General features: G+C 43.9%; 1 protein-coding gene across 1 annotated transcript in view; it reads left to right on the plus strand.

Moving 5' to 3' along the window:
* Positions 1-6: 6 nt before the first annotated feature.
* PDE3B (phosphodiesterase 3B) overlaps positions 7-27,424 on the plus strand; it is a 114,429-nt gene continuing 87,011 nt past the window's right edge. Inside the window, exon 1 of the mRNA XM_075838205.1 lies at positions 7-77. Coding sequence (XP_075694320.1) covers positions 36-77 — 42 coding nt within the window. The 5' untranslated portion in view covers positions 7-35. The remainder of the gene's footprint in view (positions 78-27,424) is intronic.

Below are 27,424 nucleotides of genomic sequence, written 5' to 3' on the forward strand. Positions count from 1 at the left end.
GGGAGGCGGCCGGGAGCTACTACTCCACCGGCAAGATGTCCCGAAGACCGTCCCTGCCGTGCATCTCCCGGGAGCAGGTAAGAGGCGGCCGGGGGACACAAACTTCTCCGGTCTTCACTTTCTTACACTTTGTTTTCCCGTCCTGCCTGGAAGCGTCAATTCCCCTCCACCTGCGGCATTAACCCTTGTGTTCCTGCGGGGGAGGGAACTTTCTGTATGTTTCTGACACTTTGTAACAGTTCAGGGGGGGGGCACAAACTTCTGCAGGAGGGACAGCGTCACGTGTTAGGACTGGACTGATGTCCCCGCTGAATAATGTCGCCATCGCCGCTGCCTGTCTCATAATGTTGCCGTGGTCGTTTCTTTTGAAACGTGTCGCGGCGTTACGTCTCTTTAGGTCGCGGCGTTACGTCTTTGTGTCGTGGCGTTACGTCTTTGTGTCGTGGCGTTGCGTGCTCTTTGTGTATTGCCGTTGCGTCTCTTTGTGTATTGCCGTTACGTCTCTTTGTGTCGCGGCGTTACGTCTTTGTGTCGCGGCGTTACGTCTCTTTGTGTCGCGGCGTTACGTCTTTGTGTCGCGCCGTTACGTCTCTTTGGGTCGCGGCGTTACGTCTCTTTGGGTCGCTGCGTTCGTCTCTTTGGGTCGCTGCGTTTCGTCTCTTTGGGTCGCTGCCTTTCGTCTCTTTGGGTCGCGGCGTTACGTCTTTGGGTCGCGGCGTTACGTCTCTTTGGGTCGCAGCGTTGCGTCTCTTTGTGTCGCGGCGTGCGTCTCTTTGTGTCGCGGCGTTGCGTCTCTTTGTGTATTGCCGTTACGTCTCTTTGTGTATTGCCGTTACGTCTCTTTGTGTATTGCCGTTACGGTCTCTTTGTGTCGCGGCGTTACGTCTTTGTGTCGCGGCGTTACGTCTTTGTGTCGCGGCGTTACGTCTCTTTGGGTCGCCGGCGTTACGTCTCTTTGGGTCGCGGCGTTACGTCTTTGTGTCGTGGCGTTGCGTCTCTTTGTGTCGCGGCGTTACGTCTTTGTGTCGCGCCGTTACGTCTTTGTGTCGCGGCGTTACGTCTCTTTGTGTCGCGGCGTTACGTCTCTTTGTGTCGCGGCGTTACGTCTCTTTGTGTCGCGGCGTTACGTCTCTTTGTGTCGCGGCGTTACGTCTTTGTGTCGCGGCGTTACGTCTTTGTGTCGCGGCGTTACGTCTCTTTGGGTCGCGGCGTTGCGTCTCTTTGCTGTATTGCCGTTACGTCTCTTTGTGTCGCGGCGTTACGTCTTTGTGTCGCGGCGTTACGTCTCTTTGTGTCGCGGCGTTACGTCTTTGTGTCGCGGCGTTACGTCTCTTTGTGTCGCGGCGTTACGTCTTTGTGTCGCGGCGTTACGTCTCTTTGTGTCGCGGCGTTACGTCTTTGTGCGCGCGTTACGTCTCTTTGTGTCGCGGCGTTACGTCTCTTTGTGTCGCGGCGTTACGTCTCTTTGTGTCGCGGCGTTACGTCTCTTTGTGTCGCGGCGTTACGTCTTTGTGTCGCGGCGTTACGTCTTTGTGTCGCGGCGTTACGTCTCTTTGGGTCGCGGCGTTGCGTCTCTTTGTGTATTGCCGTTACGTCTCTTTGTGTCGCGGCGTTACGTCTTTGTGTCGCGGCGTTACGTCTCTTTGTGTCGCGGCGTTACGTCTTTGTGTCGCGGCGTTACGTCTCTTTGTGTCGCGGCGTTACGTCTCTTTGTGTCGCGGCGTTACGTCTTGTGTCGCGGCGTTACGTCTCTTTGTGTCGCGGCGTTACGTCTCTTTGTGTCGCGGCGTTACGTCTCTTTGTGTCGCGGCGTTACGTCTTTGTGTCGCGGCGTTACGTCTCTTTGTGTCGCGGCGTTACGTCTCTTTGTGTCGCGGCGTTACGTCTCTTTGTGTCGCGGCGTTACGTCTCTTTGTGTCGCGGCGTTACGTCTTTGTGTCGCGGCGTTACGTCTCTTTGTGTATTGCCGTTACGTCTCTTTGTGTCGCGGCGTTACGTCTTTGTGTCGCGGCGTTACGTCTCTTTGTGTCGCGGCGTTTACGTCTTTGTGTCGCGGCGTTCGTCTCTTTGTGTCGCGGCGTTACGTCTCTTTGTGTCGCGGCGTTACGTCTCTTTGTGTCGCGGCGTTACGTCTTTGTGTCGCGGCGTTACGTCTCTTTGGTCGCGCGTTGCGTCTCTTTGTGTATTGCCGTTACGTCTCTTTGTGTCGCGGCGTTACGTCTCTTTGTGTCGCGGCGTTACGTCTTTGTGTCGCGGCGTTACGTCTCTTTGTGTCGCGGCGTTACGTCTCTTTGTGTCGCGGCGTACGTCTTTGTGTCGCGGCGTTACGTCTCTTTGTGTCGCGGCGTTACGTCTTTGTGTCGCGGCAGTTACGTCTCTTGTGTCGCGGCGTACGTCTTTGTGTCGCGGCGTTACGTCTCTTTGTGTATTGCCGTTACGTCTCTTTGTGTCGCGGCGTTACGTCTTTGTGTCGCGGCGTTACGTCTCTTTGTGTCGCGGCGTTACGTCTTTGTGTCGCGGCGTTACGTCTCTTTGGGTCGCGGCGTTGCGTCTATTTGTGTATTGCCGTTACGTCTCTTTGTGTCGCGGCGTTACGTCTCTTTGTGTCGCGGCGTTACGTCTTTGTGTCGCGGCGTTACGTCTCTTTGTGTATTGCCGTTACGTCTCTTTGTGTCGCGGCGTTACGTCTTTGTGTCGCGGCGTTACGTCTCTTTGTGTCGCGGCGTTACGTCTTTGTGTCGCGGCGTTACGTCTCTTTGGGTCGCGGCGTTGCGTCTATTTGTGTATTGCCGTTACGTCTCTTTGTGTCGCGGCGTTACGTCTCTTTGTGTCGCGGCGTTACGTCTTTGTGTCGCGCGTTACGTCTCTTTGTGTATTGCCGTTACGTCTCTTTGTGTCGCGGCGTTACGTCTTTGTGTCGCGGCGTTACGTCTCTTTGTGTATTGCCGCTACGTCTCTTTGTGTCGCGGCGTTACGTCTCTTTGTGTATTGCCGTTACGTCTCTTTGTGTATTGCCGCTACGTCTCTTTGTGTCGCGGCGTTACGTCTCTTTGTGTCGCGGCGTTACGTCTCTTTGTGTCGCGGCGTTACGTCTCTTTGTGTCCGGCGTTACGTCTCTTTGTGTCGCGGCGTTACGTCTTTGTGTCGCGGCGTTACGTCTTTGTGTCGCGGCGTTACGTCTCTTTGTGTATTGCCGCTACGTCTCTTTGTGTCGCGGCGTTACGTCTCTTTGTGTATTGCCGTTACGTCTCTTTGTGTCGCGGCGTTACGTCTTTGTGTCGCGGCGTTACGTCTCTTTGTGTATTGCCGCTACGTCTCTTTGTGTCGCGGCGTTACGTCTCTTTGTGTATTGCCGCTACGTCTCTTTGTGTCGCGGCGTTACGTCTCTTTGTGTCGCGGCGTTACGTCTCTTTGTGTCGCGGCGTTAACGTCTTTGTGTCGCGGCGTTACGTCTTTGTGTCGCGGCGTTACGTCTCTTTGTGTATTGCCGCTACGTCTCTTTGTGTCGCAGCGTTACGTCTCTTTGTGTATTGCCGTTACGTCTCTTTGTGTATTGCCGCTACGTCTCTTTGTGTCGCGGCGTTACGCTCTTTGTGTCGCGGCGTTACGTCTCTTTGTGTCGCGGCGTTACGTCTTTGTGTCGCGGCGTTACGTCTCTTTGTGTCGCGGCGTTACGTCTCATTGTGTCGCGGCGTTACGTCTCATTGTGTCGCGCCGTTACGTGTATTTTTATCGCAGCGTTACGTGTCTTTGTGACGCGGCGTTACGTCGCTTGATGTCGCGGCGTTACGTCGCTTCGGGTCGCGGCGTTACGTCGCTTAGGGTCGCAGTTTAATCTCGCATGATGTCGCCGCGGTCGCTTTGCGTCACTTACAGCGGGTGATGAGCGCCTTCCATCAATAATCTGTAACTTGATAATAATTCTCCCCGTCAGGTGATGTCATCGCGGTGCGGTGATAATTGGCGCTCAGCATTCTAGATCCATGCGGAATACTTGTTATTATATCCTATGCTGCGCCGCGGTCACATGTTGCGGTTTTGTTGGTGTCTGGTTTGCGTTACTTTGTATCGTGTTCTGCGCTTCTCTTCCCCGTTAATGTTGATGTTTTTTTAGACTTTATTGGTGCTGAAATGTCGCGTTGTGGGGGCGGTGATGTCACATGACAGCGCTCCTAAGGTCAGGCATCATTGTGGAAATGGCGGTACGAGTGGCGGTCCAGACTGTACGTTGTTGTTCTGGCACGATAAATGATGTACGGAGACAATATGGCGCAATAATCCTGTCCTGGACACGCCCCTTTCTATTCACAGCTTGTCAGTGGGCGCTGTTGGTGTTGGTGGAATAAAATGGCGCTGGTCCATCCCCTCCTCCGCAGGTCATGGCGGATATTACCGCTACCCGTAAATATTGTGCTTCTAATTATTCTATATAATTCTGTATTAATAAACCGCGCGATTAAACTTTACTGCAAAAATCTGCACGACCCCAAAAACTACCGCAGAAAACGGGGAGCAAAGTCCTCAAGTCTCCATGTGATACAATCTATTGTTCTCTGTTATCAGACATGTCAGGCTGGGAGAGGATGACTGTAGGACAGGTGAATACAATCTATTGTTCTCTGTTATCAGACATGTCAGGCTGGGAGAGGATGACTGTAGGACAGGTGAATACAATGTATTGCTCTCTGTTATCAGACATGTCAGGCTGGGGGAGGATGACTGTAGGACAGGTGAATACAATCTATTGTTCTCTGTTATCAGACATGTCAGGCTTGGGAGAGGATGACTGTAGGACAGGTGAATACAATCTATTGTTCTCTGTTATCAGACATGTCAGGCTTGGGAGAGGATGACTGTAGGACAGGTGAATACAATCTATTGTTCTCTGTTATCAGACATGTCAGGCTTGGGAGAGGATGACTGTAGGACAGGTGAATACAATCTATTGTTCTCTGTTATCAGACATGTCAGGCTGGGGGAGGATGACTGTAGGACAGGTGATACAATCTATTGTTCTCTGTTATCAGACATGTCAGGCTTGGGAGAGGATGACTGTAGGACAGGTGGATACAATCTATTGTTCTCTGTTATCAGACATGTTAGGCTGGGGGAGGATGACTGTAGGAAGGTGAATACAATCTATTGTTCTCTGTTATCAGACATGTCAGGCTGGGGAGGATGACTGTAGGACAGGTGAATACAATCTATTGTTCTCTGTTATCAGACATGTCAGGCTGGGAGAGGATGACTGTAGGACAGGTGAATACAATCTATTGTTCTCTGTTATCAGACATGTCCGGCGGGGGGAGGATGACTGTAGGACAGGTGAATACAATCTAATGTTCTCTGTTATCAGACATGTCAGGCTGGGAGAGGATGACTGTAGGACAGGTGAATACAATCTATTGCTCTCTGTTATCAGACATGTCAGGCTGGGGGAGGATGACTGTAGGACAGGTGGATACAATCTATTGTTCTCTGGTATCAGACATGTCAGGCTGGGGGAGGATGACTGTAGGACAGGTGAATACAATCTATTGTTCTCTGTTATCAGACATGTCAGGCTGGGGGAGGATGACTGTAGGACAGGTGAATACAATCTATTGTTCTCTGTTATCAGACATGTCAGGATGGGGGGAGGATGACTGTAGGACAGGTAAATACAATCTATTGTTCTCTGTTATCAGACATGTCAGGCTGGGAGAGGATGACTGTAGGACAGGTGAATATAATCTATTGTTCTCTGTTATCAGACATGTCAGGCTGGGGGGAGGATGACTGTAGGACAGGTGAATACAATCTATTGCTCTCTGTTATCAGACATGTCAGGATGGGGGAGGATGACTGTAGGACAGGTGAATACAATCTATTGTTCTCTGTTATCAGACATGGCAGGCTGGGGGAGGATGACTGTAGGACAGGTAAATACAATCTATTGTTCTCTGGTATCAGACATGTCAGGATGGGGGAGGATGACTGTAGGACAGGTGTATACAATCTATTGTTCTCTGGTATCAGACATGTCAGGCTGGGAGAGGATGACTGTAGGGACAGGTGAATACAATCTATTGTTCTCTGTTATCAGACATGTCCGGCGGGGGGAGGGATGACTGTAGGACAGGTGAATACAATCTAATGTTCTCTGTTATCAGACATGTCAGGCTGGGAGAGGATGACTGTAGGACAGGTGAATACAATCTATTGCTCTCTGTTATCAGACATGTCAGGCTGGGGGAGGATGACTGTAGGACAGGTGGATACAATCTATTGTTCTCTGGTATCAGACATGTCAGGCTGGGGGGAGGATGACTGTAGGACAGGTGAATACAATCTATTGTTCTCTGTTATCAGACATGTCAGGCTGGGGGGAGGATGACTGTAGGACAGGTGAATACAATCTATTGTTCTCTGTTATCAGACATGTCAGGATGGGGGAGGATGACTGTAGGACAGGTAAATACAATCTATTGTTCTCTGTTATCAGACATGTCAGGCTGGGAGAGGATGACTGTAGGACAGGTGAATATAATCTATTGTTCTCTGTTATCAGACATGTCAGGCTGGGGGGAGGATGACTGTAGGACAGGTGAATACAATCTATTGCTCTCTGTTATCAGACATGTCAGGATGGGGGAGGATGACTGTAGGACAGGTGAATACAATCTATTGTTCTCTGTTATCAGACATGGCAGGCTGGGGGAGGATGACTGTAGGACAGGTAAATACAATCTATTGTTCTCTGGTATCAGACATGTCAGGATGGGGGGAGGATGACTGTAGGACAGGTGTATACAATCTATTGTTCTCTGGTATCAGACATGTCAGGCTGGGGGGAGGATGACTGTAGGACAGGTGACTACAATCTATTGTTCTCTGTTATCAGACATGTCAGGCTGGGGAGAGGATGACTGTAGGACAGGTGAATACAATCTATTGTTCTCTGTTATCAGATGTGTCAGGCCGGGGAGAGGTTGTGACTGTATTCACCTGTCCTACAATCTGTTGCTCCCTGTTATCTGCCATTTCGGGCTGGAGAGAGGATGGGATAAGTGACCGGAGGTGCAGAAACCTCCGGTCCCCAGGAACCCCCGGATACATTTACATCATATGGACGGGTTCACTTGTAGCGGAAACGCTGTGGATTTTCACTTTGGATTTCACTCCTTCCAGCGTAGACGGATGTGCAGTAATAACTATTGTAGTGTCGGGTTCTCCAGGGACAATATGAAATGTTAAATACTTTTGTGTCAAAAAAGGCCACAGAATAGAAGGTCCGATCCCTTTATTGGCGGACCATGAAAGTTCTATCTGCGGCTTCCTGAGCTTCGCCTGAAGACGGGGCCTGCGCTCTGGAGCCGCAGATAGAACTTTCATGGTCCGCCAATAAAGGGATCGGACCTTCTATTTATTCTGTGGCCTTTTTTGACACAAAAGTATTTAACATTTCAACGTAGATGGAGGAAATCCTCGGCTGAGTTTACGTGTTACATCTGCGGATTTTGCTGCGTTAGATCAGCCGTCTCTCTATAACGCTCCGCCGCCGCTATAATCTGCGCGCCCTGTGGTTTGGATCCTACGGGCGGCGGGAGGTTTGTAGGGTTATGGTGATGTATTTTAGTTGCATAAATCCGCACACCCCTCCATTATTCACAGCAGGGAAATGGTTCCTCCAGCGCAGAGCGGCTCATCAATATTTAACCTGCAACTGCTGATAACCGGAGGATTTCTCGCCACACACGGCGCCTGTTCTATACCGTGTATTGCGCCCGGCTCTGCGCTCCTCTCGCTTGGGGTACGCGGCGCGTGTTGTGGTTCTTGGATTTTTTAGGAACGATTTTTGCCTGCGTTTGTTCTCGTTTCCAGGCGCAGTCAGGGCAACGTCTATTTACACGTACCAAGGTTGGAAGGAAGTCTGCGAACCGCACGTCGTGTATCCGTGATGGCGATTTCTCCTGAATCCAGCAGATAAATGTCACTTATACGATCGTTTGTTCCCTGCGCCGCTCTAAAAAAGCGCACAGGGTGGAGTCAGGCGGTGACTTCAGCCGATGTAGCTATATATAGTCATTATATCCCCCCTCTCATACACATCGCCGCCATTGTCTGTACTTCATCGCGATCGATGAGTCGAAGCGTCTACGGCGCCATTGTCCTTAATAACGCCCAACGGATAAGGAGCAATAAAGGGTTAATATTAAACTTCCAGCTCTAATGCCAAAACGTTACAATGTTGCTGCATCCTCAGGTTAAATGTTAACCCCCGGGCTGCTGGAGCAGAGTGAGAGTGTCCAAACACTACTACATGAGAATAGCAGAGCTGTGTGTGCAATATAACCAGAATATAAGATTGCCAGGCCTGTACACTACTACATGAGAATAGCAGAGCTGTGTGTGCAATATAACCAGAATATAAGATTGCCATGCCTGTACACTGCTACATGAGAATAGCAGAGCTGTGTGTGCAGTATAACCAGAATATAAGATTGCCAGGCCTGTACACTACTACATGAGAATAGCAGAGCTGTGTGTGCAATATAACCAGAATATAAGATTGCCAGGCCTGTACATTACTACATGAGAATAGCAGAGCTGTGTGTGCAGTATAACCAGAATATAAGATTGCCAGGCCTGTACACTACTACATGAGAATAGCAGAGCTGTGTGTGCAATATAACCAGAATATAAGATTGCCAGGCCTGTACATTACTACATGAGAATAGCAGAGCTGTGTGTGCAATATAACCAGAATATAAGCTTGCCAGGCCTGTACACTACTACATGAGAATAGCAGAGCTGTGTGTGCAATATAACCAGAATATAAGATTGCCAGGCCTGTACACTACTACATGAGAATAGCAGAGCTGTGTGTGCAGTATAACCAGAATATAAGATTGCCAGGCCTGTACACTACTACATGAGAATAGCAGAGCTGTGTGTGCGGTATAACCAGAATATAAGATTGCCAGGCCTGAACACTACTACATGAGAATAGCAGAGCTGTGTGTGCAATATAACCAGAATATAAGATTGCCAGGCCTGTACACTACTACATGAGAATAGCAGAGCTGTGTGTGCAGTATAACCAGAATATAAGATTGCCAGGCCTGTACACTACTACATGAGAATAGCAGAGCTGTGTGTGCGGTATAACCAGAATATAAGATTGCCAGGCCTGTACACTACTACATGAGAATAGCAGAGCTGTGTGTGCGGTATAACCAGAATATAAGATTGCCAGGCCTGAACACTACTACATGAGAATAGCAGAGCTGTGTGTGCAATATAACCAGAATATAAGATTGCCAGGCTTGTACACTACTACATGAGAATAGCAGAGCTGTGTGTGCAATATAACCAGAATATAAGATTGCCATGCCTGTACACTACTACATGAGAATAGCAGAGCTGTGTGTGCAATATAACCAGAATATAAGATTGCCATGCCTGTACACTACTACATGAGAATAGCAGAGCTGTGTGTGCGGTATAACCAGAATATAAGATTGCCAGGCCTGTACACTACTACATGAGAATAGCAGAGCTGTGTGTGCGGTATAACCAGAATATAAGATTGCCATGCCTGTACACTACTACATGAGAATAGCAGAGCTGTGTGTGCGGTATAACCAGAATATAAGATTGCCAGGCCTGGACACTACTACATGAGAATAGCAGAGCTGTGTGTGCAGTATAACCAGAATATAAGATTGCCAGGCCTGTACACTACTACATGAGAATAGCAGAGCTGTGTGTGCGGTATAACCAGAATATAAGATTGCCAGGCCTGTACACTACTACATGAGAATAGCAGAGCTGTGTGTGCGGTATAACCAGAATATAAGATTGCCAGGCCTGTACACTACTACATGAGAATAGCAGAGCTGTGTGTGCGGTATAAGTTGCGCACAGTTTACACGTCGCCTGTTTGTGTGATGGCGTCCGCTGACTGTTCCTGATACGATGGTGATCACGATCCAAGCGTTCGTCTAATCTGCGTAACGAGTTCAGGGGCGGCGGGCGGTAATCGCTTCATTCCCTGTCAATGTCTCGTCTGCCGCCGCTTCCTATTAATGTGGGGGGGGGGGGGGGATTTATCAAAACTGGCGCAAAAGTAAAGTGAAGAAGCCAATTGGAATACAGCTCTGGCTATTCAGAGGCCCATTGAAAATGAAAGCAGTGATCTGATTGGTTGCTATTCGCAATTGCTCCGCTTTTCCTTTGCGCCAGTTTGATTTATCGCTGGGGTGTTTCAAGTTCTCACCTTAAGATCTCCGCTTGCTGTCATTAAATGAAAACATTCTTCTTTACCTGCACAGGCTGATGACTGTCCTTACATACGGCTCTGATCTCCGTGTTTCTGCGGCGGATGTTTCTGTGTGGCGGCTTCCATGGCATTTTAGGGCTCGTTCACACGCAGCTGAATTGCTCAGTTTTTTCTGTCCGGAGTTATGGACGGAAAATACGCAGCAGAAAAGTGGGTGAGAATTAAAAAATCTCATCCAGACGCTGCGTGAAAATTCTGCCCGGAAATTGTCCTGCGGTGCGTCGTTTTCGCTGCGGAAAGTGACTGAATTGCTGCGTTTTTCAGAGAAGACGTCACCATCCCCCGACATTGAGAAAAACGCAGCAAAATACGCACCATAAAAAGCTCCGGTAATGCTGCGTTTTTGCCGCAGTGGAGAATTTGCTACTTTCAATGGATTTGCTGCAGCGATTCCGTTGTGTGTGGACGACGCCTTACAAGTTGAGTTTCACTTCTAGCCGCTGCCAAGGTTTTCACAGTATATGGATTATCCTAAATAAGACAAAATCTACCACCTGTCAACACGGCCTACTCACAGCTGAGGATTTGTCACAATTGTATCTTATGTGGAGAATCAGTAACTTCAGACTGATACGTTTTACCTGCCCTGCTACAAGTCTGGGCTGTCGCGCTCTGAGTATTGTCTAGACTGGATGCAACTGTTACAAACCCTCAGCTGATTAACAGCGTGATACATAAAGTAAAAGAATATCATCCGGGACCGATGAATGAATTGGGGGTCTCCAGCGCAGAAATGTCGGCCCCACTGTACTCCCCCCCTCCTCCCCACTGTACTCCCCCCCCCCCCCCTCCCCACTGTACTCCCCCCCCCCCCCCTCCCCACTGTACTCCCCTCCCCCCCCCCACTCCGGAGCGTTAGAACTTCTCCTGCTCCGCACTTTCTCCCTCCCACAGTAGCGCTGCCTCCCAGGAGCTGTGCTTGGAACCCCATTCACATTGTCTGCACTGACGCATTATTACGACCCTCAGCTGTCAGAAGTGTTTTGTCTGTACAGGTTTCCATTCACTGACCACAAGCAGAGATCTCTATAATGGTGGAGAATTGAGACATAGTCTATTACACAATTGCAGAGATTCAATATCAGATGATTACTTGTTACAGAACTTGTGGATGATTTCATTTAATACTTATCACTTCTGTGTTTTTGTTTCATTGTAAGATATTTTTTTTCCCCCTGATTTATAAATAGTCTCCAGGCAGCAAAGCGTTAACTAGATTTGTCTGAACGGAGCGTTCAACGCGGTGATGGATATCACTCTGGGTCTATTGAAGTCAATGGCTGACGATTGTTTTCAGTTTAGGGTATGTTCACACGGCCAAATTTCAGACGTATACGAGGCGTATTATGCCTCGTTTTACGTCTGAAAATAGGGCTGCAATACGTCGGCAAACATCTGCCCATTCATTTGAATGGGTTTGCCGACGTACTGTGCCGACGACCTGTTATTTACGCGTCGTCGTTTGACAGCTGTCAGCGTAAAAATACAGCCTCGTCAAAAGAAGTGCAGGACACTTATATACATTATATGCGGGACACTTATATACATTATATGCAGGACACTTATATACATTATATGCGGGACACTTATATACATTATATGCGGGACACTTATATACATTATATGCGGGACACTTATATACATTATATGCGGGACACTTATATACATTATATGCGGGACACTTATATACATTATATGCAGGACACTTATATACATTATATGCGGGACACTTATATACATTATATGCGGGACACTTCTATACATTATATGCGGGACACTTATATACATTATATGCGGGACACTTATATACATTATATGCGGGACACTTATATACATTATATGCAGGACACATATACATTATATGCGGGACACTTATATACATTACATGCAGGACACTTATATACATTATATGCGGGACACTTATATACATTATATGCAGGACACATATACATTATATGCGGGACACTTATATACGTTACATGCGGGACACTTATATACATTATATGCAGGACACTTATATACATTATATGCGGGACACTTCTATACATTATATGCAGGACACTTATATACATTATATGCGGGACACTTATATACATTATATGCCGGACACTTATATACATTATATGCGGGACGCTTCTATACATTATATGCAGGACACTTATATACATTATATGCGGGACACTTATATACATTATATGCCGGACACTTATATACATTATATGCGGGACGCTTCTATACATTATATGCAGGACACTTATATACATTATATGCGGGACACTTATATACATTATATGCGGGACACTTATATACATTATATGCGGGACACTTATATACGTTACATGCGGGACACTTATATACATTATATGCAGGACACTTATATACATTATATGCGGGACGCTTCTATACATTATATGCAGGACACTTATATACATTATATGCGGGACACTTATATACATTATATGCGGGACACTTATATACATTATATGCGGGACACTTATATACATTATATGCGGGACACTTATATACATTATATGCAGGACACTTATATACATTATATGCAGGACACTTATATACATTATATGCGGGACACTTATATACATTATATGCAGGACACATATACATTATATGCGGTACACTTATATACGTTACATGCGGGACACTTATATACGTTATATGCGGGACACTTATATACATTATATGCGGGACACTTCTATACATTATATGCGGGACACTTATATACATTATATGCAAGACACTTCTATACATTATATGCAAGACACTTCTATACATTATATGCGGGGCACTTATACACATTATATGCGGTACACTTATATACGTTACATGCGGGACACTTATATACGTTATATGCGGGACACTTATATACATTATATGCGGGACACTTATATACATTATATGCGGGGCACTTATATACATTATATGCGGTACACTTATATACGTTATATGCGGGACACTTATATACATTATATGCAGGACACTTATATACATTATATGCAGGACACTTATATACATTATATGCAGGACACTTATATACATTATATGCAGGACACTTATATACATTATATGCGGGACACTTCTATACATTATATGCAGGACACTTATATACATTATATGCGGGGCACTTATATACATTATATGCGGGACACTTATATACATTATATGCAGGACACTTATATACATTATATGCAGGACACTTATATACATTATATGCGGGGCACTTATATACATTATATGCGGGGCACTTATATACATTATATGCGGGACACTTATATACATTATATGCGGGACACTTATATACATTATATGCAGGACACTTATATACATTATATGCGGGACACTTCTATACATTATATGCGGGACACTTATATACATTATATGCGGGGCACTTATATACATTATATGCGGGACACTTATATACATTATATGCGGGACACTTATACACATTATATGCGGTACACTTATATACGTTACATGCGGGACACTTATATACATTATATGCAGGACACTTATATACATTATATGCGGGACACTTATATACATTATATGCGGGACACTTATATACATTATATGCGGGACACTTCTATACGTTATATGCGGGACACTTATATACATTATATGCAGGACACTTATATACATTATATGCAGGACACTTATATACATTATATGCAGGACACTTATATACATTATATGCAGGACACTTATATACATTATATGCGGGACACTTCTATACATTATATGCAGGACACTTATATACATTATATGCAGGACACTTCTTTCAGACGTTTTTGGAGCTGTTTTCTCATAGACTCCAATGCAAACAGCTCCAAAAACGGACGTAAAAAACGCCGCGAAAACGGCGCGAAAAACGCCGCGAAAAATGCGAGTTGGTAAAAAAACGTCTGAAAAGCAGGGTCTGTTTTCCCTTGAAAACAGCTCTGGATTTTCAGACGTTTTGGTTGACTACGTGTGAACATACCCTTACTCTTTGGATTGTCTGCTGAGCCGTGTATCTAATCCTATCATGTGTGATACTGTCTGCTGAGCCGTGTATCTAATCCTATCATGTGTGATACTATCTTCTGAGCTCTGTATCTAATCCTATCATGTGTGATACTGTGCAGTGTATCTAATCCTATCATGTGTGATACTGTCTGCTGAGCCGTGTATCTAATCCTATCATGTGTGATACTGTCTGCTGAGCTGCTGTATCTAATCCTATCATATGTGATACTGTCTGCTGAGCTGCTGTATCTAATCCTATCATGTGTGATACTGTCTGCTGAGCTGCTGTATCTAATCCTATCATGTGTGATACTGTCTGCTGAGCTTTGTATCTAATCCTATCATGTGTGATACTGTCTGCTGAGCTGCTGTATCTTTTCCTATCATGTATGTTACTGTTTGCTGAGCTGTGTATCTAATCCTATCATGTGTGATACTGTCTACTGAGCCGTGTATCTAATCCTATCATGTGTGATACTGTCTACTTAGCTGCGTATCTAATCCTATCATGTGTCATACTGTCTGCTGAGCTGCTGTATCTAATCCTATCATGTGTGATACTGTGTGCTGACCTACTGTATCTAAGACTCCAGATCAGTACAGGATAAGTAATGTAATGTATGTACACAGTGACTCCACCAGCAGAATAGTGAGTGCAGCTCTGGAGTATAATACAGGATGTAACTCAGGATCAGTACAGGATAATTAATGTAATGTATGTACACAGTGACTCCACCAGCAGAATAGTGAGTGCAGCTCTGGAGTGTAATGCAGGATGTAACTCAGGATCAGTACAGGATAAGTAATGTAATGTATGTACACAGTGACTCCACCAGCAGAATAGTGAGTGCAGCTCTGGAGTATAATACAGGATGTAACTCAGGTTCAGTACAGGATAAGTAATGTAATGTATGTACACAGTGACTCCACCAGCAGAATAGTGAGTGCAGCTCTGGAGTATAATACAGGATATAACTCAGGATCAGTACAGGATAAGTAATGTATGTACACAGTGACTCCACCAGCAGAATAGTGAGTGCAGCTCTGGAGTATAATACAGGATGTAACTCAGGATCAGTACAGGATAAGTAATGTATGTACACAGTGACTCCACCAGCAGAATAGTGAGTGCAGCTCTGGAGTATAATACAGGATGTAACTCAGGATCAGTACAGGATAAGTAATATAATGTATGTACACAGTGACTCCACCAGCAGAATAGTGAGTGCAGCTCTGGAGTATAATACAGGATATAACTCAGGATCAGTACAGGATAAGTAATGTAATGTATGTACACAGTGACTCCACCAGCAGAATAGTGAGTGCAGCTCTGGAGTATAATACAGGATATAACTCAGGATCAGTACAGGATAAGTAATGTATGTACACAGTGACTCCACCAGCAGAATAGTGAGTGCAGCTCTGGAGTATAATACAGGATATAACTCAGGATCAGTACAGGATAAGTGATGTAATGTATGTACACAGTGACTCTACCAGCAGAATAGTGAGTGCAGCTCTGGATTATAATACAGGATGTAACTCAGGATCAGTACAGGATAAGTAATGTAATGTATGTACACAGTGACTCCACCAGCGGAATAGTGAGTGCAGCTCTGGAGTATAATACAGCATGTAACTCAGGATCAGTACAGGATAAGTAATGTAATGTATGTACACAGTGACTCCACCAGCAGAATAGTGAGTGCAGCTCTGGAGTATAATACAGGATGTAACTCAGGATCAGTACAGGATAAGTAATGTAATGTATGTACACAGTGACTCCACCAGCAGAATAGTGAGTGCAGCTCTGGAGTATAATACAGGATGTAAATCAGGATCAGTACAGGATAAGTAATGTATATACACAGTGACTCCACCAGCAGAATAGTGAGTGCAGCTCTGGAGTATAATACTGGATGTAACTCAGGATCAGTACAGGATAAGTAATGTAATGTATGTACACAGTGACTCCACCAGCAGAATAGTGAGCGCAGCTCTGGAGTATAATACAGGATGTAACTCAGGATAAGTACAGGATAAGTAATGTAATGTATGTACAGTGACTCCACCAGCAGAATAGTGAGTGCAGCTCTGGAGTATAATACAGGATGTAACTCAGGATCAGTACAGGATAAGTAATGTATGTACACAGTGACTCCACCAGCAGAATATTGAGTGCAGCTCTGGAGTATAATACAGGATATAACTCAGGATAAGTACAGGGTAGTGATATATTAGTAATCACGGGTTCATCTAACCCATTCGGTGATTCCCTCTCCTGGCATGTTAGGGTACGTTCACACAGGCTATTTTCAGACCTGTTTCATGCCGTAAACGTCCTAATAAATGGCTGAAAAATCGGAAACAGAACGCCTACAAACATCTGCCCATTCATTTCAATGGGAAATACAGCGTTCTCTTCCGACGGGGCGGTTTTTTATGCATCATTTTAAAGAAACAGCGCATAAAATGATGCCCCGTAAAAAGAAGTGCATGTGACTTCTTGAGCCGTTTCTGGAGCCGTTTTTTATTGACCTAATAGAAAAACCGCTCCAAAAATGGCGGTGAAAAACGCAGCAAAAAATACGCTAGATGCTTAACCGGCTGAAAATCCTGAGCGGTTTTCTCTTGCTTCGTATTTTGTTAAGCGCGTGAACGTAGGGTTAATGTGACGTGTTCTTTTGTCTCCTTCATACACTAGAGACGTGCGGCTTGTTGGTAAGTTTTGCGCACTTCTGTGGTGGTGGAGACGTTGGGCGGTTGATGTTCCTGCGCAGATCTTCTCCGCGTGTTTTCAGTCATGAGGCAGCGGGTGGAATTTCTTGCTGTGAAGCGTCTCGTAGAACAAGATTGGCGAGCGGCGCTGTATGTGTGTTTACTTTTGTTGCACATGAAACGTTGCGCTGACGTCACTGCCTGTTAACCCTTTCTTTCGCCGGAGTCCTGTGGCTGCTGCTGGCTCTGGAGCCACTGCCGGGGTCATTAGGCTCGGCCTGGCCTCAGGCGTTTAATGGAGGTGTTGGCGGCTCTGAGGCCTCTTCGTTGCTTCTGTCCAGCGGTTACACAAATGGACGACTGGACCGACTGCTGCTTCCTGGGTCTGTCTGTGGGATTTACTTTTTATTTGCGGTTCTTTCACATCGTGGCTGAATTATGCCAGGAATCCCACGTCACTCTCCTAGAATGCTCACCCAGCTTTTCCACAGTCCTGAAAACACAATCTACCCAGTTGTTTTTATCTATTGTACTAACTGCCCTCCCCACGTCTGCCTTTCAGGAACCTTGGAAAGCGGAGTGACTAGTTCTGCTAAATGTTTAATGTCTGAAAACTATTAGTTGTGGCATCATAAGAAAATTCACATGACAACTTTGTAGGGTTAAAAAAATCCTTGATGTATGTTAAAGGGCCGGTAACCCTACAGTTCACAGCTTATAATGGTACAGCAGTGATATAAGAGGAGCGGCTGATATCAGTCACATATATAGATGTAAGGACTGGAGGATATAATAGTACAGCAGTGATATAAGAGGAGCGGCTGATATCAGTCACATATATAGATGTAAGGACTGGAGGATATAATAGTACAGCAGTGATATAAGAGGAGCGGCTGATATCAGTCACATATATAGATGTAAGGACTGGAGGATATAATAGTACAGCAGTGATATAAGAGGAGCGGCTGATATCAGTCACATATATAGATGTAAGGACTGGAGGATATAATAGTACAGCAGTGATATAAGAGGAGCGGCTGATATCAGTCACATATATAGATGTAAGGACTGGAGGATATAATAGCACAGCAGTGATATAAGAGGAGCGGCTGATATCAGTCACATATATAGATGTAAGGACTGGAGGATATAATAGTACAGCAGTGATATAGGAGGAGCGGCTGATATCAGTCACATATATAGATGTAAGGACTGGAGGATATAATAGTACAGCAGTGATATAAGAGGAGCGGCTGATATCAGTCACATATACAGATGTAAGGACTGGAGGATATAATAGTACAGCAGTGTTATAAGAGGAGCGGCTGATATCAGTCACATATACAGATGTAAGGACTGGAGGATATAATAGTACAGCAGTGATATAAGAGGAGCGGCTGATATCAGTCACATATATAGATGTAAGGACTGGAGGTTATAATAATACAGCAGTGATATAAGAGGAGCGGCTGATATCAGTCACATATATAGATGTAAGGACTGGAGGATATAATAGTACAGCAGTGATATAAGAGGAGCGGCTGATATCAGTCACATATATAGATGTAAGGACTGGAGGATATAATAGTACAGCAGTGTTATAAGAGGAGCGGCTGATATCAGTCACATATATAGATGTAAGGACTGGAGGATATAATAGTACAGCAGTGATATAAGAGGAGCGGCTGATATCAGTCACATATATAGATGTAAGGACTGGAGGATATAATAGTACAGCAGTGATATAAGAGGAGCGGCTGATATCAGTCACATATATAGATGTAAGGACTGGAGGATATAATAGTACAGCAGTGATATAAGAGGAGCGGCTGATATCAGTCACATATATAGATGTAAGGACTGGAGGATATAATAGTACAGCAGTGTTATAAGAGGAGCGGCTGATATCAGTCACATATATAGATGTAAGAACTGGAGGATGTAATAGTACAGCAGTGATATAAGAGGAGCGGCTGATATCAGTCACATATATAGGTGTAAGGACTGGAGGATATAATAGTACAGCAGTGATATAAGAGGAGCGGCTGATATCAGTCACATATATAGATGTAAGGACTGGAGGATATAATAGTACAGCAGTGTTTATAGGAGGAGCGGCTGATACCAGTCACATATATAGATGTAAGGACTGGAGGATATAATAGTACAGCAGTGTTATAAGAGGAGAGGCTGATATCAGTCACATATATAGATGTAAGGACTGGAGGATATAATAGTACAGCAGTGATATAAGAGGAGCGGCTGATATCAGTCACATATATAGATGTAAGGACTGGAGGATATAATAGTACAGCAGTGTTATAAGAGGAGCGGCTGATATCAGCCACATATATAGATGTAAGGACTGGAGGATATAATAGTACAGCAGTGATATAAGAGGAGCGGCTGATATCAGTCATATATATAGATGTAAGGACTGGAGGATATAATAGTACAGCAGTGTTATAAGAGGAGCGGCTGATATCAGCCACATATATAGATGTAAGGACTGGAGGATATAATAGTACAGCAGTGATATAAGAGGAGCGGCTGATATCAGTCATATATATAGATGTAAGGACTGGAGGATATAATAGTACAGCAGTGATATAAGAGGAGCGGCTGATATCAGTCACATATGATGTAATGTCTCTGGAGGATATAATAGTACAGCAGTGATATAAGAGGAGCGGCTGATATCAGTCACATATATAGATGTAAGGACTGGAGGATATAATAGTACAGCAGTGTTATAAGAGGAGCGGCTGATATCAGTCACATATATATAAGATGTAAGGACTGGAGGATATAATAGTACAGCAGTGATATAAGAGGAGCGGCTGATATCAGTCACATATATAGATGTAAGGACTGGAGGATATAATAGTACAGCAGTGATATAGGAGGAGCGGCTGATATCAGTCACATATATAGATGTAAGGACTGGAGGATATAATAGTACAGCAGTGATATAAGAGGAGCGGCTGATATCAGTCACATATAGATGTAAGGACTGGAGGGTATAATAGTACAGCAGTGATATAAGAGGAGCGGCTGATATCAGTCACATATATAGATGTAAGGACTGGAGGATATAATAGTACAGCAGTGATATAAGAGGAGCGGCTGATATCAGTCACATATATAGATGTAAGGACTGGAGGATATAATAGTACAGCAGTGATATAAGAGGAGCGGCTGATATCAGTCACATATATACAGATGTAAGGACTGGAGGATATAATAGTACAGCAGTGATAAAAGAGGAGCGGCTGATATCAGTCACATATATAGATGTAAGGACTGGAGGATATAATAGTACAGCAGTGATATAAGAGGAGCGGCTGATATCAGTCACATATATAGATGTAAGGACTGGAGGATATAATAGTACAGCAGTGATATAAGAGGAGCGGCTGATATCAGTCACATATATAGATGTAAGGACTGGAGGATATAATAGTACAGCAGTGATATAAGAGGAGCGGCTGATATCAGTCACATATATAGATGTAAGGACTGGAGGATATAATAGTACAGCAGTGATATAAGAGGAGCGGCTGATATCAGTCACATATATAGATGTAAGGACTGGAGGATATAATAGTACAGCAGTGATATAAGAGGAGCGGCTTATATCAGTCACATATATAGATGTAAGGACTGGAGGATATAATAGTACAGCAGTGATATAAGAGGAGCGGCTGATATCAGTCACATATATAGATGTAAGGACTGGAGGATATAATAGTACAGCAGTGATATAAGAGGAGCGGCTGATATCAGTCACATATATAGATGTAAGGACTGGAGGATATAATAGTACAGCAGTGATATAAGAGGAGCGGCTGATGTCAGTCACATATATAGATGTAAGGACTGGAGGATATAGTAGTACAGCAGTGATATAAGAGGAGCGGCTGATATCAGTCACATATACAGATGTAAGGACTGGAGGATATAATAGTACAGCAGTGTTATAAGAGGAGCGGCTGATATCAGTCACATATATAGATGTAAGGACTGGAGGATATAATAGTACAGCAGTGTTATAAGAGGAGCGGCTGATATCAGTCACATATATAGATGTAAGGACTGGAGGATATAATAGTACAGCAGTGATATAAGAGGAGCGGCTGATATCAGTCACATATATAGATGTAAGGACTGGAGGATATAATAGTACAGCAGTGATATAAGAGGAGCGGCTGATATCAGTCACATATGATGTAATGTCTCTGGAGGATATAATAGTACTGGAGTGATATAAGAGGAGCGGCTGATATCAGTCACACATATGATGTAATGTCTCTGGAGGATATAATAGTGCTGGAGTGATATAAGAGGAGCGGCTGATATCAGTCACATATATAGATGTAAGGACTGGAGGATATAATAGTACAGCAGTGATATAAGAGGAGCGGCTGATATCAGTCACATATATAGATGTAAGGGCTGGAGGATATAATAGTACAGCAGTGATATAACAGGAGCGGCTGATATCAGTCACATATATAGATGTAAGGACTGGAGGATATAATAGTACAGCAGTGATATAAGAGGAGCGGCTGATATCAGTCACATATATAGATGTAAGGACTGGAGGATATAATAGCACAGCAGTGATATAAGAGGAGCGGCTGATATCAGTCACATATATAGATGTAAGGACTGGAGGATATAATAGTACAGCAGTGATATAAGAGGAGCGGCTGATATCAGTCACATATATAGATGTAAGGACTGGAGGATATAATAGTACAGCAGTGATATAAGAGGAGCGGCTGATGTCAGTCACATATATAGATGTAAGGACTGGAGGATATAATAGTACAGCAGTGATATAAGAGGAGCGGCTGATATCAGTCACATATATAGATGTAAGGACTGGAGGATATAATAGTACAGCAGTGATATAAGAGGAGCGGCTGATATCAGTCACATATATAGATGTAAGGACTGGAGGATATAATAGTACAGCAGTGATATAAGAGGAGCGGCTGATATCCGTCACATATATAGATGTAAGGACTGGAGGATATAATAGTACAGCAGTGATATAAGAGGAGCGGCTGATATCAGTCACATATATAGATGTAAGGACTGGAGGATATAATAGTACAGCAGTGATATAAGAGGAGCGGCTGATATCAGTCACATATATAGATGTAAGGACTGGAGGATATAATAGTACAGCAGTGTTATAAGAGGAGCGGCTGATATCAGCCACATATATAGATGTAAGGACTGGAGGATATAATAGTACAGCAGTGATATAAGAGGAGCGGCTGATATCAGTCATATATATAGATGTAAGGACTGGAGGATATAATAGTACAGCAGTGTTATAAGAGGAGCGGCTGATATCAGCCACATATATAGATGTAAGGACTGGAGGATATAATAGTACAGCAGTGATATAAGAGGAGCGGCTGATATCAGTCATATATATAGATGTAAGGACTGGAGGATATAATAGTACAGCAGTGATATAAGAGGAGCGGCTGATATCAGTCACATATGATGTAATGTCTCTGGAGGATATAATAGTACAGCAGTGATATAAGAGGAGCGGCTGATATCAGTCACATATATAGATGTAAGGACTGGAGGATATAATAGTACAGCAGTGTTATAAGAGGAGCGGCTGATATCAGTCACATATATATAAGATGTAAGGACTGGAGGATATAATAGTACAGCAGTGATATAAGAGGAGCGGCTGATATCAGTCACATATATAGATGTAAGGACTGGAGGATATAATAGTACAGCAGTGATATAGGAGGAGCGGCTGATATCAGTCACATATATAGATGTAAGGACTGGAGGATATAATAGTACAGCAGTGATATAAGAGGAGCGGCTGATATCAGTCACATATAGATGTAAGGACTGGAGGGTATAATAGTACAGCAGTGATATAAGAGGAGCGGCTGATATCAGTCACATATATAGATGTAAGGACTGGAGGATATAATAGTACAGCAGTGATATAAGAGGAGCGGCTGATATCAGTCACATATATAGATGTAAGGACTGGAGGATATAATAGTACAGCAGTGATATAAGAGGAGCGGCTGATATCAGTCACATATATACAGATGTAAGGACTGGAGGATATAATAGTACAGCAGTGATAAAAGAGGAGCGGCTGATATCAGTCACATATATAGATGTAAGGACTGGAGGATATAATAGTACAGCAGTGATATAAGAGGAGCGGCTGATATCAGTCACATATATAGATGTAAGGACTGGAGGATATAATAGTACAGCAGTGATATAAGAGGAGCGGCTGATATCAGTCACATATATAGATGTAAGGACTGGAGGATATAATAGTACAGCAGTGATATAAGAGGAGCGGCTGATATCAGTCACATATATAGATGTAAGGACTGGAGGATATAATAGTACAGCAGTGATATAAGAGGAGCGGCTGATATCAGTCACATATATAGATGTAAGGACTGGAGGATATAATAGTACAGCAGTGATATAAGAGGAGCGGCTTATATCAGTCACATATATAGATGTAAGGACTGGAGGATATAATAGTACAGCAGTGATATAAGAGGAGCGGCTGATATCAGTCACATATATAGATGTAAGGACTGGAGGATATAATAGTACAGCAGTGATATAAGAGGAGCGGCTGATATCAGTCACATATATAGATGTAAGGACTGGAGGATATAATAGTACAGCAGTGATATAAGAGGAGCGGCTGATGTCAGTCACATATATAGATGTAAGGACTGGAGGATATAGTAGTACAGCAGTGATATAAGAGGAGCGGCTGATATCAGTCACATATACAGATGTAAGGACTGGAGGATATAATAGTACAGCAGTGTTATAAGAGGAGCGGCTGATATCAGTCACATATATAGATGTAAGGACTGGAGGATATAATAGTACAGCAGTGTTATAAGAGGAGCGGCTGATATCAGTCACATATATAGATGTAAGGACTGGAGGATATAATAGTACAGCAGTGATATAAGAGGAGCGGCTGATATCAGTCACATATATAGATGTAAGGACTGGAGGATATAATAGTACAGCAGTGATATAAGAGGAGCGGCTGATATCAGTCACATATGATGTAATGTCTCTGGAGGATATAATAGTACTGGAGTGATATAAGAGGAGCGGCTGATATCAGTCACACATATGATGTAATGTCTCTGGAGGATATAATAGTGCTGGAGTGATATAAGAGGAGCGGCTGATATCAGTCACATATATAGATGTAAGGACTGGAGGATATAATAGTACAGCAGTGATATAAGAGGAGCGGCTGATATCAGTCACATATACAGATGTAAGGACTGGAGGATATAATAGTACAGCAGTGATATAAGAGGAGCGGCTGATATCAGTCACATATATAGATGTAAGGGCTGGAGGATATAATAGTACAGCAGTGATATAACAGGAGCGGCTGATATCAGTCACATATATAGATGTAAGGACTGGAGGATATAATAGTACAGCAGTGATATAAGAGGAGCGGCTGATATCAGTCACATATATAGATGTAAGGACTGGAGGATATAATAGCACAGCAGTGATATAAGAGGAGCGGCTGATATCAGTCACATATATAGATGTAAGGACTGGAGGATATAATAGTACAGCAGTGATATAAGAGGAGCGGCTGATATCAGTCACATATATAGATGTAAGGACTGGAGGATATAATAGTACAGCAGTGATATAAGAGGAGCGGCTGATGTCAGTCACATATATAGATGTAAGGACTGGAGGATATAATAGTACAGCAGTGATATAAGAGGAGCGGCTGATATCAGTCACATATATAGATGTAAGGACTGGAGGATATAATAGTACAGCAGTGATATAAGAGGAGCGGCTGATATCAGTCACATATATAGATGTAAGGACTGGAGGATATAATAGTACAGCAGTGATATAAGAGGAGCGGCTGATATCCGTCACATATATAGATGTAAGGACTGGAGGATATAATAGTACAGCAGTGATATAAGAGGAGCGGCTGATATCAGTCACATATATAGATGTAAGGACTGGAGGATATAATAGTACAGCAGTGATATAAGAGGAGCGGCTGATATCAGTCACATATATAGATGTAAGGACTGGAGGATATAATAGTACAGCAGTGATATAAGAGGAGCAGCTGATATCAGTCACATATAGATGTAAGGACTGGAGGATATAATAGTACAGCAGTGATATAAGAGGAGCGGCTGATATCAGACACATATAGAGGGTTCTTGGCACTGGAGATGTGACATAAAGTAGTGATCATGGGGAGGGGAGGTTTCTACGTTTCCTGTCACGAACGCTACAGTCATCCATTGTCAAGCCTGAAATGGCTGATAACATGGAGCAATAGACTATATTTGGCTGTCCTCTCCCCTGCAGCGGTAAATCCACAGGTGGCAGACTGCTGTTCTTGTGTTATTTTATGTTGCAGCAGTGGGTGTAGTTGTAAACTGATTTCATATAGCGCCCCTGTGGTCTGATGAGGCTGAGGCCGGTACTGCAATCTAAGAATACTGCAAATGTTGTTCCTTGTTCTGCTGGTTGGGTGTTCCCGTGCGGAGAGGAAAGCTCTCCAGGCTGTAATTTTATAGTGATATTTACTAAACCTTAATAATTATAATTTAATACTATTGTGTAATTGTAACCTCGGTAATTGCAGCCGGCAGTCCGGAGCTGCTTCTGCCTGACGGTCGGCCCAACGTCTGTATATTGTTCTATTTCTGGAGAAGCTTGTTCGGAGCTTTCATCATTTTCCATCTGAAATAAGAAAATTGCAGGAAATACTCGTCTGAGCGTCGCGCCGTTCTATCTGGAAAAGCTGGGTGGCTACCAATATGTCTGCAGTTACTGCTCCTATAGCCGATATGTCCCAACTTTACTGGAGTCCAGAAGGGCAAATCTGCCTGGGTATGTCGTGATGCACATAATCGGCTATAATGTGGCAAAATTGCCTTTCAGGAATCTAGTAAAGCTGGGTGACCACTCGCTCCATGATTCTATCACCTTAAATAAACCTGCAAATTATCCCCAATAACGTAAAATCTAATGTTCAGTATTTGGGTGTTTTGTAGTAGCTCTGCCGTCTGTGCAGTCGCTGTTTATTGCAACGTACATCGTGTTGTATCATCTGTGCGGATCTACCAGCGCCGGCTCCTTCCCGATCCCCGAGACCTTTCATCAGTACTAAGTTGTGCTGATTTCCTGTTCAGTTTTATCTCTTCATTCCACCACCTGCCTCCAAATTATAAGACTCCTATCACAGAATCTGAATGTGGGGCGCCGCTGCTCACACTGACCTGGATTATCACATAATATGTATCAGTATATTCTCTGTATAGTCACTGTGTACATTACATTACTTATCCTGTATTATTCTTCAGAGCTGCACTCACTATTCTGCTGGTGGAGTCACTGTGTACATACATTACATTACTTATCCTGCACTGATCCTGAGTTACATCCTGTATTATACTCCAGAGCTGCACTCACTATTCTGCTGGTGGAGTCACTGTGTACATACATTACATTACTTATCCTGTACTGATTCTGAGTTACATCCTGTATTATACTCCAGAGCTGCACTCACTATTCTGCTGGTGCAGTCACTATGTACATACATTACTTATCCTGTACTGATCCTGAGTTACATCCTGTGTTATACTCCAGAGCTGCACTCACTATTCTGCTGGTGGGGTCACTGTGTACATACATTACATTACTTATCCTGTACTGATCCTGAGTTACATCCTGTATTATACTCCAGAGCTGCACTCACTATTCTGCTGGTGGAGTCACTGTGTACATACATTACTTACCCTGTACTGATCCTGAGTTATATCCTGTATTATACTCCAGAGCTGCACTCACTATTCTGCTGGTGGAGTCACTGTGTACATACATTACTTATCCTGTACTGATCCTGAGTTATATCCTGTATTATACTCCAGAGCTGCAGTCACTATTCTGCTGGTGGAGTCACTGTGTACATACATTACATAACTTATCCTGTACTGATCCTGAGTTATATCCTGTATTATACTCCAGAGCTGCACTCACTATTCTGCTGGTGGAGTCACTGTGTACATACATTACATTACTTATCCTGTACTGATCCTGAGTTACATCCTGTATTATACTCCAGAGCTGCACTCACTATTCTGCTGGTGGAGTCACTGTGTACATACATTACATTACTTATCCTGTACTGATCCTGAGTTATATCCTGTATTATAATCCAGAGCTGCACTCACTATTCTGCTGGTGGAGTCACTGTGTACATACATTACTTATCCTGTACTGATCCTGAGTTACATCCTGTATTAT

Source organism: Rhinoderma darwinii, chromosome 9 (assembly GCF_050947455.1).
Source record: "Rhinoderma darwinii isolate aRhiDar2 chromosome 9, aRhiDar2.hap1, whole genome shotgun sequence".
Lineage (NCBI taxonomy): Eukaryota > Metazoa > Chordata > Amphibia > Anura > Rhinodermatidae > Rhinoderma > Rhinoderma darwinii.